Source organism: Cygnus atratus, chromosome 7 (genome assembly GCF_013377495.2).
Source record: "Cygnus atratus isolate AKBS03 ecotype Queensland, Australia chromosome 7, CAtr_DNAZoo_HiC_assembly, whole genome shotgun sequence".
Lineage (NCBI taxonomy): Eukaryota > Metazoa > Chordata > Aves > Anseriformes > Anatidae > Cygnus > Cygnus atratus.
Window position 1 is genome coordinate 25902325 of NC_066368.1, and position 16173 is coordinate 25918497.

The following is a 16173-nucleotide window of genomic DNA, read 5'->3' on the forward strand; positions in this document are numbered from 1 at the left end:
AAATGTTGTGTAAGAGTGATACTGTGATCGCTAACATTTTAATTCCCTGTTAAATAGGGTTAAAAATTCAAGGTGGAAAATTTGTAGAGTCCTAAGAATACAGGATTCAGTCTTTCTCTAATTTTTTTTTCTTGCTGTAGCAATGATGATCATTACAAAACCAGCAGTAGATTCTCAGGGGTTGATATGAATGCTGCTAGACTACTATTTCACAAACTTATACAGCCTGACCACGCTCATATATCACAACAGGTTTGTGCTGCATATTTTCATTTTGTTTGGGATCACCTTACTTTGTAGCTATAGGGAAATACTTTTGGTATGCTTGCTCCAATTGTTTTAATATCTTTCTTTAGTCGATAACATATCAACCACAAATAGCTAAAACTGTATTGTGCTGTGCCAGAATGTAACCCACCAGGATATTGTATGTCTTTAAATTTCAAAAACAAGACAGTATATTAAATAATACAACACAGGTTGAAGTCTTGATTGTTCTCTCATTTACTTTTGATCTAGGTGTGGGATTTTGTTTAAATGCCCAATTGCATTCAAACAAACTGCATTTTATTATGCATTGCAGGTGGCAGCTAGTTTGGAAAAGAACCTTATTCCAAAACTGAGCAGCTCCTTACCAGATGTTGAAGCTTTAAGGCTGTATCTCACTCTACCAGAGTGCCCACTGATGAGCGATGCAAACAATTTCACAACTTTAGCTATTCCCTTTGGAACAGCTATTCTGAACCTAGAAAAAGCTCCTCTGAAAGTTCTTGGTAAGAAAATGAATTTTTTACTATTCAACTTAAGGATCTACAAACAAAGATGTATAGAAATTCCATCAGTGATGACATGGTCTCAACAACACCTGCTTGTGTATTTGCAGTCCTGTAGAACTCCTCAATGAGAAAGTTAAGGGTTAATGTTGCTTGCTATGTAAGAAAACACCTATCCTGTTGCTTCTGAGTGAGCTAGCTGGCCATCCATATAGATTCATCTGGTTTTGCAATCGTTGAACTCGTTCCATTTGGGAGGAATCATACGACATACATGAGTGCATTTGATACGTGTCTTTGCACTTTAAAGTGAAAATTGTGTGGTCAGACAACTAACAAGCACTAAGTAATTTACAGGAGTGCTACAGAGCAGATATTAAATTGTCATTGTTTTGACTGTAGTACCTGTTTTTTTTTTTTCGAGATCCATGTTATCTCACTGATGCTAAGATGCAGTCTTGAAATATGCAGATTAGAATAGTGTTTTTTTTTTTTTAAATTTCCGTGCACTTTTTTATTTTGACTCCTATCACCAAGGATTCAGCTTGAGGAGTTGAGATACCAGAACATTTCCTTTGTACTTAGTATCTTTTTAAAAAGGGTACTTTCTTCTTCATTGGGGTGGTGTGTTTTTGATTTTTTTTCCCTTTACTTGTAGCCCACCTCTTAAACTTGGCAGTAGTTTTCGGTGAGTGTAAAGCGTGCAGTCAGTAAAAAGCTTGCCTGCTATAAAGAAAAGCAAACTGATAATTTCTTTGGACTACAGGTCCTTTTTTGTGTTGCTTCACTACAACAAGTGTTTCCACTGTTCTTGTTAGGACCCTTTGCTTAAGGTTTCAAGGTTTGAGCCACCTGTGTCATGTCAGAAGTAACTTCATGATACTATTGTGTACTTTAGATAAACAGACTTAGTTTAAAGAGTTGGTGTGTAACAGTAGGAGCATAGAAATAGAAGTTTTTTTACAAAGAGCAGTTTATTGTTCAAAAGTTTGCACCACTCTTTTAAACATTTTTTTTTGAAAGAAGCTTTCCCTTTGAAAGCAGTGGCCCGTTCTACATTACTTTTCCCCACCTTAAAATACCTTTTCATACACTTTGCTTAGTTGTCTTCTGCTCTCTAATTTGTTGTATGTCTTTTTTTTTTACTCTCCAGAGCTTCCCCATTTCAGTAATGCTTATACATGGTCCGCTGCTAATGCCCCTTTTGTGCTGTTTTAAATCCCAGAATGGGGTGGGAGAGGGGAGTAACATTGTAGAATAATACACCAGAACCATTTCAAAGTTGAAAGTCTGTTGCTTCCCCAAGTCTTATTGTATAGAGAACCGAATTTGTATAGAAGTGTCAATATTTTGTTGTTCTTTCTCTGCCCACCTGTCTTTAGTTTTTGGTAACTGACAAGTGTGCTTTCTAATAAAACATGTTTTTTAATTAAGAGTAGCGTAACATACTGTTGTAGTGGCAAGTACTACATTTATGTGTTCACCATTTGTTGACAGAAAATTGGTGGTCTGTACTTGAACCTCCATTATTCCTCAAGATAGTGGAACTCTACAAGGATGTTGTGGTCCACCTCTTGAAGTTGTATAAGATTGGCATTCCTCCATCTGAAAGAAGAATATTTACCAATTTTCTACACACAGCTTTCAGAGTTCTGGAAATATTGCATAGAGTATGTTTACATCAATTTTAACCAATTATTTTGTTTGTTTCTGTCAGCATCTGTGCTGTGTAGTTGTTGAAAGAAGTTAAATAACTAAAGAGTTTTCAATATTTAGACTTGCATCTGCAGAAATATTGTAGTTGTTCCATTTAGACCTATGAACCATTGGAATTCTGGATTCCAGTCTGACATGGTGATGGAATTATCACAGACTGACCCAGTCAATTGCACCTGTGAGGGTATGTTGGAAAGAATTGCCTCTTAAGTTTGAAATGATAGCAAATAAGGTCACAGTTGGAAGGTAAGAGCAAGTTACATTTTGAGCAAAATCTGAACAGTTTTACCAGGACAAACTTTTTCTTCTCTGATTTGTTTATTCAGTGTGCTAGTATGTTAACTTAATTCATAAAACTTAGTAAATTTACAAGCCTTGAATAAAAATAGCCCAAATCGTTCAGAGTGCACATCAGAAGCCTGAGAAGCTGTAGTATCTGTCTGCTGCTGCTGTAATTTCCCCTCTCACCCTCTTATTTTTTTTTCTTTTTTTCTTCCCATTGTAATTTATTCTGGTCATATGGCATTTTGTAATTACATCCTTAAAGAGCTTTGAAGGCACTCCTTAAGGTGCTAATCAAGTACTGTATTCACACAATCTAGTGCAATGGGGACAAGTGTCTAAATTGGACATTTGTGTGCTATATGTACACCTCCCATTCCCCAGGGAAAACAGAAAGGATATCTGCTTTGGAAGCTGGAATTCTTAGGCTTCGGTTTGCTGTGCTTTTATTTCGTTTATTCTTTATGAACGCTGTCAAATTAAGGCTGGGAAATAAGGCTGTTCAGTAGCCATCCTGTTTTGGAAGCACAAAATGTCCATTAGAGATTCCCATTTGGAAAGCTGTTGGTGTGTAAGAAAAGACTATTTTGCTGCCTTCAGAATTTCTGTCACTGCTCAGGGTTGCCATAGCTGTAAATCTTAACAGTTGAAGTTGATCTTAAAATATTTAAACCTTGTGGGTAAATGTAGAGTTATAATCTGGCTCTTCTCTTCTAAATTCCTATTTTTTGGAAACCCAGCTTTGACTAATAAGTACTTACATTGTAGAAATAATTACATTTATAAACAGTTGGACAGCAGGGTAGGTATACTGATATGTTCTTACTAATTACCTGGTATGAGCTAAAGTAAGAATGGAAAAAATGGGGATACTTATCTAGGATATTCCACGGATTTAATATCTGTTTTTGTTCATTTGTTTAGTGTTTTTTGGGGAAGGATTGGGTTCTTTGGTGGTAGGGGTGTTGGAGTAAAGCAAGTTTAGATTGTCAGTTTTTAAAGAGAGAATTTGTAATCCTTCTGTTCTGGCAGTTAATGATGCTTGTCAGTCATTGAGAAAAGAAGCGTGTGTTAAGAAAGCAAATTACTGAATCATCGTGGAAGCCCCGGGTTTAAAATTGCAGTATAGAGACAAGCCTTTAAAAAATGTTTGTTTTCCATGTCATTCTCTTATTTTTCTAAGCTTAATGTTTTTAAATAGAAATTGTTCTCTGGTCACAGGTAACAGAGATAGCATTCATATTGTAATTGAGAACGAAGTTTTTCATTGTAGTTTGTAAATCCTGTACATAAGAAAATACTGTTCCTGTGAAATCACATGATGTTTCAAAGTGGCAGCACTGTATTGTGCAATATTGCATGATTGATTAATCTTATTTTTTTGCAGCTTAAATAGGATTGTGAATAATCCATGTTTCCATATCTTTAACATTGTTTTTTTATGCTTGTAGGCACTGTTGTTTTTCTAGTACTTCTTAGTAGGTGGGTGTCTGTGGCTGACATAACAAATGCTTGAAAACTACAGAAAAAATCCTCTTAAACTGTTATGCAAAGTGATAAAAATAGATTTTTCTTCTTTAGGTAAATGAAAGAGGACAAGTTATACAGTATGACAGATTTTATATACATGAGATACAAGACTTGATAGATATCAGAAATGACTACGTCAACTGGGTCCAGCAGCAGATGTTTGGAATGGTAAGAGTTTGGATCCCTCCTTCCCCCCCCATACTTGCTTTTGGTTGTCTCTGTAGAGAAGCCTGTAGATTTTCTAAATAGGGGCACTTTCTTTTCATACAAGTACCTGCACAGATCTCTGATACTGACCAGACTCAGCTTTTGTCAGGTGCTAGCTAAAGAAGAATTATTAAATAGGTGTGATTCTTGTAGGGTATCATTTTTAGGACTGACACCGTCTAACGTTTTAATTAGAATGCTATCAGTTGAGATTTGCCACATTGGAAAAGTTAGGGAAGTGCTAACTCTTGACAGGAAAACATCCAGAATAACCTGAATTACTATGCAAGCTAGGTTCAGTCAATGTTGTCAATAGAGAAAGCTGAGAGTGTCATGGAAAACTAAGTTTAGAAATGAAGTAGGGAGTTAAAGGGGACAGATAACCAATGTAATTTTCTACTTTGAGTGTAGTGACAAGAAGTAAATTAATTCTTGCATCTGTAAACTCAAGAGTGCTAAGTGGGAATAAATGACTGCACAGAACTAGTGAGTTGGATAAGGTTTTGTCACACAGTTCTTTGACTTAAGCTTTGAGAGAATAGAGTAGGTTATTATGCTTGCTCTAGCCACCTAAATTTAATTCTGCAGCAGTACCTAGAAATTCCTGAACAGGGGAGACCTACTTTTGTTGTGTGTTTTATGAATACAAAGCAAAAGATAGCCTGTCTACTAAAGGATAAAAAAATGTGAAATAAAATAGCAAGAGCAGGGAGATGGGGGAGTGTAAAGAAATAGTGAGATGATAGTGGTAGTCATGACAGACTATGTTTCAGCCAAACATCTCTGAAAAAGTATTCTGTGCTTGATGTAGGCTGAAGTTGGTAGCTGACAGGGGCAGTATACTATATGAGATGGAGAAGGTGTGAAAAAACAAGGCCTTGGAAGAAGAGACAGGTTGTGTACTTGGAACAGAGAAGGATATGGCAGTGAAGGATGTAAAAGTGTTAGAATTAGAAGGAAGATGACCTTTGCAACTATGCTTTACATGGATATAAACAAACCAGAATTGCATTTGGCATGATCAGACAAGAAAATTCTGAGATAAGGGAAAATTGATTAGTGTCTGAAGTCTTAAGCTGCATTTGTTAAATTGGAAAATTAAGCAGTAGCTTGATATTAGTAAGAAAATAATACTGAATTTCCCTTTAATCATCTTTATTCTGTCATGCATTTATACATCTTTCAGTTTAGCAGAGAAAAAAGACTTCGGTTTATTATAAGGCTGAAAAAAATAATGGCCTTAGTATTATCACCTGCATAAGTGGTTTTGATGGCTTTTTCTTGCCTTTGTATCCAGCAGTTTGTGCTCTTGCTTGTAAAGTAGTAAGAATCTCTAGTTGCCTATTTTATCACTAATATTAATCAAAATTTCTTGTGCTAGTGTCATTTTTTATTGTCATAACTTGACGCAAAGGTGTTTGTTCGGTTCCTTAATTAAAATGTGGAGAGGGAAATACAAAAGAAATGAAAAATTCAGAAAAGTTTTAGAAATTCAGAAGAAAAAATTCTAAGCTTTCAACAACAGAAGAATAGGGGAAAAACTGAAGTTACTAAATACAAATGCTCCTTAAAAGAGTTAAGTGGGAAAAAATAATTAGGAATAAATGATGGTATGTACAGTAGGAGTACAAAATAGTATAAATTTGTCTGTGAGAAATGGGCTACTGAAATCTGGTGTTTCTTTTAGGAATTAGGGATATGGAGGAAAGCAGATTTTACAGATTATGATATTTTGATCATCGCTTTCTGAATCATAGTTGTCTACATATTGGACTCCTAAGTCTCATATGTTTAGTCACAAATCACATTTAAAATTTATTAGTTTATCATTAGCTTTTATTCTTTTTTTTCTTTTTTTTTCTTTCAGCAGCAGAGGATAAGGGTAACAGTACCATAGAGATAACTTAGTGTCTTAGCAGAGTTTATCTAGCTTGTTCTGGAAGTCTCTACACAGACCTAGCAATATGTATTGGTCTGTCCCTAATTTCAAATCTCAGTTCTTTTCTCATACGCAGTATCGTAGATCTGAATGATTCTTGAGATTTAATGACTAATTGTTTTTTTGTCTTTAAACTTTTGCTCAGTAAAAATACTTTGAATTTAATGTGATATGCTTCAGTCATTTGAGAGTGAAAATGCATATGTGAAAGCAAATGTCATTTTCAACATATGGAAATAAACATTTTAAAATGTTAACTTTTGTATCCAAGAATACAAGAATATTAGATAGTCTAATGCTCCCCTTTTAAAGACACATAGGATGTTAAAAGGCATTGTCGTATTTGGTGGATTAATTAAAATGTTTATGGTGGCTATTTATTTTTTCAGTAAATACGTTTTTTTGGGGGGGGGAAGCTGTAGCTAAATATTCTGAATTTTACATCTAAGATGAATAATTAATGCAGACACTAATGCTGCTTTTTCATCTTAATTGTTGCTACCTTTGTGCAAATGCTGTCATAGGATGTCAACCATGGATTATCTGAGGTAAGATTGGTTGCAATCTGATTTCTTTTCCAGAATGTAAGGAAATCAGAAATAGGAGTGTGAAGGATTGTGAGATGTGTTCTATTGGAAGTAAAGCCTTATATTGGCATGGATGTAATCTGAAAAAGTTTTTGTGGGGCAAAAGTATGTAATTCTTTGTGTAGCAAATTCAGAGCAGAGGTTGAAAGCAAGGACTTGTTTGATGATAACATACTAGCTGTAATAAAAGGTGTGAAATTAAAATGTACTAAGTGGGGGTGGGCTTTCTGCTGAAATGCTAAACAGTTGAACATCTACTTTCCTGAGATATTTTCGGACCTGCATTGACAATGAATAAAGATTTCTTTCTCTTTTCAGTAAAATAGATATATTAAATATTATTGTAATGACTTTAACCATTATAGTATTTTTTTTTAATAAGCAGAGTCGTGACATGGTTATTCTCATTCTAGCTCACAGATATTCCTGTTACGATTTGCACATACCCATTTGTTTTTGATGCCCAGGCAAAGACAACTCTCCTGCAAACAGATGCAATCATACAGATGCAGGTGAGAGTCTGTTTTTAAAGATCTGATTTATTTTGGATTTAGCTTAGGGTGCTTTGGAGAGGTTTTTTTTTTTTTTTTTTTTTTTGGGTGGTGGTGGTGGTGGTGGTGTGTTTTTTCCATAACACTGTCTCTTCTCCATGAAAATGAGTGATCTGTTTTTTTTCCAGATTTGTATTAAACACCTTAGTCTTCATTTGCCTGTTAGAGGAATAGAGGAAGTTCAGGTGTTTTGTTTGAAGCGGGGAGGAGGGGGTAAAGGAAACATATTCCCTGAGATTAAAGGAATATGAAGATAATTTGGGTGGATTCAGTAGCTGTCTGCATTTATGTCTTCTGACTTTTTTAAGTGATGGACGTTAATGTTGACAGCAATCTAGAGTTACTTAATGATCCTTATACTGTGGGTTTTTTTTGTTTGTTTTCCAGATGGCTGTTGATCAAGCTCACAGGCAGAATTTGTCTTCTCTGTTTCTGCCAGTATTTGAATCTGTCAACCCATGCCTGATATTAATGGTGCGGAGAGACAATATTGTAGGAGATGCAGTGGAAGTCCTAAGGAAAACAAAGAATGTGGACTACAAGAAGCCACTCAAGGTATTACCAGTACACTCTGGTCTAAGTGTCTTTTACTGACATGTAATTGAGAATATATTTTGGACAAATGTTTTGCTTCCTGTTTTTAATTCTGTGCTAATTGAAGTGTGTGTTCCAGGTTATTTTTGTAGGGGAAGAAGCTGTTGATGCTGGAGGTGTTCGCAAAGAATTTTTTTTGCTCATAATGAGGGAGTTGCTAGATCCCAAGTATGGGATGTTCAGGTACTACGAAGAGTCCAGGCTGATTTGGTTCTCTGATAAGGTAGGGTGCAGTTGACAGTTTGTGATAATTTTATTTCAATAGGAGAAGCTGAACTAAGTAGTCTAGAAATACGTTTATTTTTGTCATTGTTAGATCAAAACTTTCCCCTCCCTTTTTTTCCCCCATTCCTTGCTCCTTACCACTTGTGCCCAGTCCAGGTGACGTCAGTGGGAAGTGCCAGCCAAAGTAAACCGATTCCAAGAGCAGAATTGGAGTGGCAGAGAAAAATGATGTGGCATGTTGAATATGTCTTTCTGTGTTCATTTGCATTTATGGGTCCATTTTATATGTAGTCACCTGGTCATACTTGCTGGAGATTTTTGACTGTTGACGTTTTAGTCCTTTTTCAGAGGAAAATACTGACTAGAGTGTCAGTGATTCCTGAACACTAAATGTTTCCACAGCTGTGTTTTAAGCCTTAGCTGTTAAGTCCAAGGGAGTCAACAGTGAGCTCCTCACCTCTCCATCTACTGCACCCCTCTTCAAAACACAAATTAAAATACAAGGACTGAATAGTGTAATAGTAAGTCACTGACAGAAACAGAATCTTTTTTGCAGTAGTTTCAGAAGCAGGCATCACTTACAGTATAAAACATACCATCTCTCTGCTTTTTTTTGTATGTATATACTGCATGCATGCTTTTTTCTGCACTCTAAATGATTTAAATAACTTAGTTTAAACTATCTTGTCTGTTTTCTGTTCTTAGACCTTTGAAGACAGTGACTTGTTTCATTTGATTGGCGTTGTCTGTGGTCTAGCAATATATAATTTTACTATTGTAGACCTTCACTTCCCTTTGGCTTTGTACAAAAAGCTATTGAATAAGAAGCCATCCCTAGATGACTTAAAAGAATTGATGCCAGATGTTGGCAGGTAAGCAAGAAAAAAAAAGAATGAGACTAGGAATTAAGTTTTAATTCAAGAAAACACCTGAGGTTCACACTAACAGGATGAACAGCTCAGAGTAGCTTGCTGCCATTGTGCCATTTCAGACAGGATACATGCTATTGTTAAACACCTGCTTCTAAATGTTTGATTTTGGTACTCATGTCTTCTGTGTTTTTATCATCCTACGAGACTTTTAGGGGAACAAAATGTTTGCAACTCAAAAAATTTGAATTTCTGGTGTTAATTTTATAAACTAAGCTTGAACATAGTTTTAGTTCCAGACAACTTAGTCCAGGGAGGAAATGTTTTTATTTCAGAAACACATACATGCTAAATATCTGTCCTTGAGAAGGGATTTGTATCGAATTAACAGGTAGGAGTTTCAAATGGGGTGGTGGAGTGGGTGTTTGCCTCGGTGTTGTGAATGAGAAAAGTTTGTATAGGTTCGAGGAGAAATTGAACAAGTTAATGGAAAAGCTCATCAATGGTTGTTAAGGACTTCTCACCTCTGGCTTGGGAATCCTTTAGCTAGAGACCAGGATAAGAATTTTCTCTCTTCACACATGGATATAACCAAAAGGAAATAGTAGTACAAGTAATTGAGAAACCATTGCTTGTCTTTAAAGCTTTGCTTACCATACTTTTAAAAGTAATGTTGAATGGCTTGAGATTTCCCAGCACTGTGCTATAGGATGCAGATCAGTGACTTAATAGCTGGAATATACCACTAGAAATTAATTATAGATTTTTCTTGAATTACCAAAGCATATCGAATACTTCGGGAAGATAAATTTATCTTTTTTTCCACTGGTACAAGTACTTTGTAAATTATTTTGTAGGGGAATGCAGCAGTTGCTGGACTACCCAGAGGACGACATAGAGGAAGCATTTTGTCTTAATTTTACTGTAAGTTTTACATGAAGTTGGAGTCTTTTTTATTTTAATTAAGCTTCTACTGTCTGTTACAACTGCCTCTGATGAATTGCCTGAGCAAAAGCATTGGCTGCTGGTTCCCATGAGTTGTAGCACTCTCTGCTTATGTTAAGTTCTGTGTCTGCTGTTCATGTTGCAATTAGCAAAGTGGTAGGAAGAAGTCCTCTACGTGGTAAATAAAACTAATACTTCTTGTTTGTTTTAAATAGATCACTGTGGAAAATTTTGGTACAACAGAAATTAAAGAGCTTGTTCCTAATGGTGCTGACATTCCTGTAATCAAACAAAATAGGTGAGTTTTATGGGTCACAGAGTAGTTCAGTGTTACTATCTGCTTTGGGAACATAACTGGGCTGCTATAAATATCTTTTGCCAAGCTGTTATGCTAATGATGGGAGGCAAAACTACTGTGGTTGTTTTTCCAAGTTGTTCTCATGTGTTGTTAAAACAGCTATTGTATTTAGGAATTCACCATCTGCCGAGTCTCATCTAACTTTGTAACACCTCTTATACCTTTTTTATTTATTTGTTTGTTTATTTGCTTCAAAATACTTCTAAGCTCCTTAGGATCCATTTCGACTACATGGTCTTTGTTTTAGAAGATGAAAAATGGTTGTGGTTCTGCAGGAAGTTACTGAGTAACAATGTGAAAACATCAGCCTAAACACCATTATGTGGCAACTATTCATTTGTGAAATAATATTTCAGAAAAGTCTTCCCTTTGTAGAGCAGATAAGTTAGCCTGTTATTTGTGTCATTGTCAAATGAGGGATGGTGTTTTTTCCCCTCTTCCATGGATTCTGGTAATTCTATTTATAAAAGCAGCCTCTTCCACCCTTTATTCCTGTTCTGCTCTTGGAGGATAGGCAGAATGATGGTACTCTCATCCATTTTTGCAGAATATTGTCACTTTCCTATCTCTCCCTGTCCGTTCCTTTCATATATTTGCCTTGGTTCTTTAATCTTTGTGCCTTCTGTGAGTTGTCACTTCTCTGTGAGTGAAGGAAGAATCAAATGAGAAGGGCATACTGTATGAGAATAGAATGTACCTAGGCTGTGCATACTAGGAATGAGGGAGAAAATGTGCCTTAGGTGTGTTCCTGCTTATCTCTGTTCTGTCTTTTGAGGAACATTTTCTGTGAGTAGCTAGGTCCCTTGTAGAGGACAGAGTTATGACAGAAGGTTCTGAAGGTATCAAACTCATGCGTAGATAAAGGCAGTGACAGTGCCTTCATTCACCTGACTTCTCATTACTGGGAGAGAAGGACTCCAATTGTAAGCGCAAGACTGAGGAAGTTCAATGAAGGGAAGAAAAAAACCACACTAAGTAATTTTCCTAAAGATGCTAATACCATTCAGCAGCAGCAGTCACCACTTACACCTGTCAGGTGTCTTTCTTTTTTTAGTCCTTGGTAATAGCTGAGGATTTATGGTACTTCATCTTAAACGTGGTAGCTTCTAAGTTTTCTAAGGTGGTTTGCTGTGTCACAAAGTGACAATGAAACTGAAATATAAGAAAAGTTTCAGGGTGCCCGTGGAAGGTATACTGCGATGTCATCACTAGTTGTCTGAAGAAGTCCTATTTCTCAAGACCAAAATACTCCATGAATCTTTAATTCAGTTTTAAAAATGTTAACATAGGGTATAATAATGTTAATTAATTTACCACTGTGAATTTGCTCTGGAGAAATATTTCATTCCGCTGTTACTATTTATATACAGACTGTGCCTAAAACGTATCTCATTGAGTGCTTTAAGAGGGGAAATGTTTTACAGCTTTAATAAGTGTATCATCAAAATGTGATGTTTCTTTAACTTACTGGTGATGTTGTTGAAATACTGTGGATATTATTCAAATACCGTGGATTTCCATAAAGAAAGTGCACTGATATGTTAAGTGTAATATATAACTGGAGTCACTCTGCCAAGGTAGAAACTAACAGTATTAACTAGGATCATTTAATAAATATAAATATTGTATCAAGAAATTTTTAACTGCTAACTGCTGTGGAAGAAGGTGCTTTCAAGAAAATATGAGAACTTGTACTGAAGCACAGATAAGGCTGTCTGTTTTTTCAGTATCCTAGCTACTTTTCCCTGATCTTTTTTACTGTGTAGGACTCAAATGTATGTTTGAAGTTGATTTTCATCTTCGGTTTGCATATAGTAATCCTTTTAATAAAAATAAAACAAAAACAACCAAAACAATAGAAAAAAAACTATTTTGACGTTATTTGGCTTCAGGACATTGTATGCAATTTGAGCTTTTAAGCTTGTTGCCATTCAGTTTGGTTCACTGTGATGCGTACAAATACGAGAAATATTCATAGTGCCTGAAATAAATAACTCTAAATGTTGTATGTTTTATGTTGCACATCAAAGGCTCTGTCTTGGAAAAAAAAATATACATTTATGTGCTATTTTCAGTCAGTTTATCTTCGTTACACCTGAAGCATAGAGCAGAGAACGTAAGTATATGTTGTGGTTTAGCCCGGCTGGCAGCCAAACACCACACAGCCGTTCGCTCACCCTCCCCCCTCCCTCTCCGGGATGGGGGAAAGAAACGGGAAAGTGAAGCCTGTGAGTTGAGATAAAGACAGTTTATTAAGACAGGAAGAATAATAACAATAATAATAATAATAATAATAATAATAGTATTAATAGTAATAATGTGTACGAAATAAGTGATGCACAATGCAATTGCTCACCACCCGTCCCAGCCTATCCCCGAGCAGCCGGCCCCCCCTCCACCCCGGCTAGCCACCCCTATATATTGTTCAGCATGACGTCAGATGGTATGGAATACCCCTTTGGCCAGTTTGGGTCAGCTGTCCTGGGTCTGTCCCCTCCCAGCTCCTGCTGCATCCCTAGCCTGCTCGCTAGCAGGACAGAGCGAGAAGCTGAAAAGTCCTTGGCTTGGTGTAAGCACTGCTCTACAACAATTAAAACATCAGCAAGTTATCAGCGCTCTTCTCATTCTAATCCAAAACATAGCACCCTGCCAGCTACTAGGAGGAAAATTAACTCTGTCCTACCTGAAACCAGGACAGTATATGAAGATCCTTTTTGCTTAACTTCAGAGGAGGTGTTCTATACTGAAATGGCTACTGTTTTATTGATGGAAGGGTGACATACTTTTCTTCCCTCCTCCTCTCAGTATAACTTTTTTTTTCTTCTCTGTACAGGCAAGATTTTGTAGATGCTTATGTGGATTACATCTTCAATAAATCTGTGGCTTCCTTATTCAGTGCATTCCATGCAGGCTTCCACAAAGTATGTGGAGGTAAAGTTCTTCAGCTCTTCCAGCCCAGTGAGTTGCAGGCAATGGTGATTGGGAACACAAATTATGATTGGAAAGAATTGGAGAAGGTAAAAACCATAGCTATTTGTTTCATATATGTTTAATTTCAAGATGCAAAACCAAAATCTGTAAGTGTCCTTTTGAGCTCTGTTTTCTCCATTAATAAGTGATGAGTGTGAGTTCCAACCCTGATGGGATAGACTGCATAACAAAGGAACTTCTTGGTGTAAGTTGTCAGTGAATGAAGACACCAAAATATTATTTATATTCCTGCTTAAAACTTTCCAATCTAATTTCTGAGTCAGACTTTGGGGGAATAGAGAAATGGCACAAAATCAAAAGGCAGCTTAAAATAATTTGTTATGTTCGTTAGAAGGGGAAAATTGAACAAAAATGCATGCAGCTAACAAATGTAAATATTATTGGTCACTAAAACTTACTGTGAGATTTTGTTACAACTTCATTGGGGTTGAAAATGCTTTGGACTACGTCTGTCTGGCATGTGGTTGAAGTCAGACTGAAGAGTTGAATAAAATTGACCAAGGAAAATTGTAATGTGTAACTTGCAGTGCAGTATCCCTTTACATAAACCACATTCTTAATACTTCATTGCTACATTTCCTACTGTTCCTACATGCGAGGAATAACCTGATTTCTTGCTCATTTTAGAATACAGAATACAAAGGAGAATACTGGGCAGACCATTCTACAATTAAAATATTCTGGGAGGTTTTTCATGAGTTGCCTTTGGAGAAGAAAAAACAGTTTTTGTGTAAGTATTTGATGCTACTTTGCAGAAATTGCTAACTGAACAGGATCACTGTGATTTCAGGCTCTTGATACAATAGGGTAGATGCAAGTATTTGTCTGTAATGGTGTGATTGTATATAGGAAAAAAGTCACAGTAGAAGCAATTGATCATGAGCTTCTCTTTGTTTTTTGCTGAGGTTGTCCTGAATAATTCTGGGTGGTGGAGGGTTATAAGATCACAGTAGATTGAAGCAGCATTTAAAAAAAATAATAAATTGCCCAACAATGTAAACTGCTAATGTCATCTGTCTGATGACCTCAAATTTTTTCTCTGTGGATTGACATCAGGTTTACATCCTCCACTCTTCATTGCACATAGGTGGAATAGTGGAGTTATAACTGATTGTAGTTACTTCAAGGCACTGATGTGAGAGAAAATGTACAGGGTAAGACAAAGTTACAGAAGCTGCTTGGGAACAAACTGTTGAGAATAGATCATAGATTAGTTCACAATTTAAACAAACTTTGTGTCGAACAAACTAATTCTGTGTATTTACAAGATGCTCACAAGTGCAGTAAAGGTATAGCCAGTGGATTTTAAGTAACAAATCCTGATTCAAGAACAACTTTCTGCTTTTATCAAGGACTGTTTGTTTTCATATGCTATTACTTTGTGGGGTCACAGTTATGAGTTTATACGTGCAAGTTGGAGATCAGGCTAAGTCATTCATTGTTTTTCAAACTTATCTGATGTAATTGAAAAATGTAAATAATGATTAGAACTGTGTATGTGGGATACATAATATTTAGTCTTAAACTGCTTTCAGGACTTTTTTTTTTTTTTTTTTTTTTTGGCAGTGTTTCTGACAGGCAGTGATCGTATTCCAATTCTTGGAATGAAGTGTCTTAAACTAGTCATCCAACCGACAGGAGGTGGAGAAGGTTATCTTCCGGTAGCTCACACTTGCTTCAATCTTCTTGATCTTCCAAAATACACAGATAAAGAAACCCTAAAATCTAAGCTGATCCAGGCTATAGATCACTATGAAGGTTTCAGTTTAGTATAACTTCAGAAATGAGAGTTTTGTGTAATGTGGGATCATTAAACTAATTTTTTGTGTCTTTCTTGTGGTGGTAAATTCAGTGGATTAAATGATGGAGATGATAATATAACTGATTATTTGCAAGACGTTCAGTGGTGTGGATATTCATGGGAGCCAAAAAAAAAGACAGAATTGAGGAACATTTTCTTGTACAGAACCATGTGGATTTCACCATCTTACAATAAAAATTAGAGTATTGTGAATGGGAGTCAAGTTTCACTAACATGAATTAACATTTCACCTTATACAAACAATTTGGCGTGTGAGTGCATGAGAGACTTGCTTAAGTTTTTCAAATCACTTAGTAAGAACATCTATCTCTTTCCCTGATAAAATTCACTCGGTAACTTTTCAGTTTGTAAATAATAAATTTTTGTGATAAAATAATTATGTTCCAATAGCAGTATGGTTTCTATTGCTTGTAATTGAATATGAGCTTATTTTATGGCTTTTAACAAAAAAGTGACTACTCTGATTTCTGAAGATATATTTTTCTGGTTTGTTTTAAGAACCTTAATAATGGAAGTATTTGTTTAAAGACATTCATCATCACAGTGTACAATCCAGCAGTTTCCATGAAGCAGTCACTTAGTGCTGGTTTAAAAAAAAGAAAAAAGTACCTACATGCAATGGCATTTTTAATATATGGATCGACAAGCTGACTTAATACACTGTTTTATTTTTTAAGGACTGATTATGTAAGCAAGCGGACACAATTATAAAAGAGGTCAATTTATCACTGGGAACCTCTGCAGCCATGTGTCAAGAATACAGCTTAAAAGAAAAAGGTGCACC

General features: G+C 35.9%; 1 protein-coding gene across 8 annotated transcripts in view; it reads left to right on the forward strand.

Moving 5' to 3' along the window:
- The window catches only part of HERC4 (HECT and RLD domain containing E3 ubiquitin protein ligase 4), a 34481-nt gene extending 18716 nt beyond the window's left edge, over nucleotides 1–15765 (forward strand). For 4 of the 8 annotated variants that reach the window (XM_035537789.2, XM_035537807.2, XM_035537798.2 and 1 more), the window contains exons 13-26: nucleotides 141–252; nucleotides 584–773; nucleotides 2271–2443; nucleotides 4353–4469; nucleotides 6972–6995; nucleotides 7448–7546; nucleotides 7973–8140; nucleotides 8259–8402; nucleotides 9110–9276; nucleotides 10131–10197; nucleotides 10434–10516; nucleotides 13410–13593; nucleotides 14195–14297; nucleotides 15134–15765. In XM_035537789.2, the coding sequence (XP_035393682.1) occupies nucleotides 141–252; nucleotides 584–773; nucleotides 2271–2443; nucleotides 4353–4469; nucleotides 6972–6995; nucleotides 7448–7546; nucleotides 7973–8140; nucleotides 8259–8402; nucleotides 9110–9276; nucleotides 10131–10197; nucleotides 10434–10516; nucleotides 13410–13593; nucleotides 14195–14297; nucleotides 15134–15342 (1840 nt within the window). In that variant the 3' untranslated portion in view covers nucleotides 15343–15765. The remainder of the gene's footprint in view (nucleotides 1–140; nucleotides 253–583; nucleotides 774–2270; nucleotides 2444–4352; nucleotides 4470–6971; nucleotides 6996–7447; nucleotides 7547–7972; nucleotides 8141–8258; nucleotides 8403–9109; nucleotides 9277–10130; nucleotides 10198–10433; nucleotides 10517–13409; nucleotides 13594–14194; nucleotides 14298–15133) is intronic. The other 4 variants (XM_035537825.2, XM_035537839.2, XM_035537834.2 and 1 more) reach the window with 1 other exon arrangement.
- Nucleotides 15766–16173: the final 408 nt, after the last annotated feature.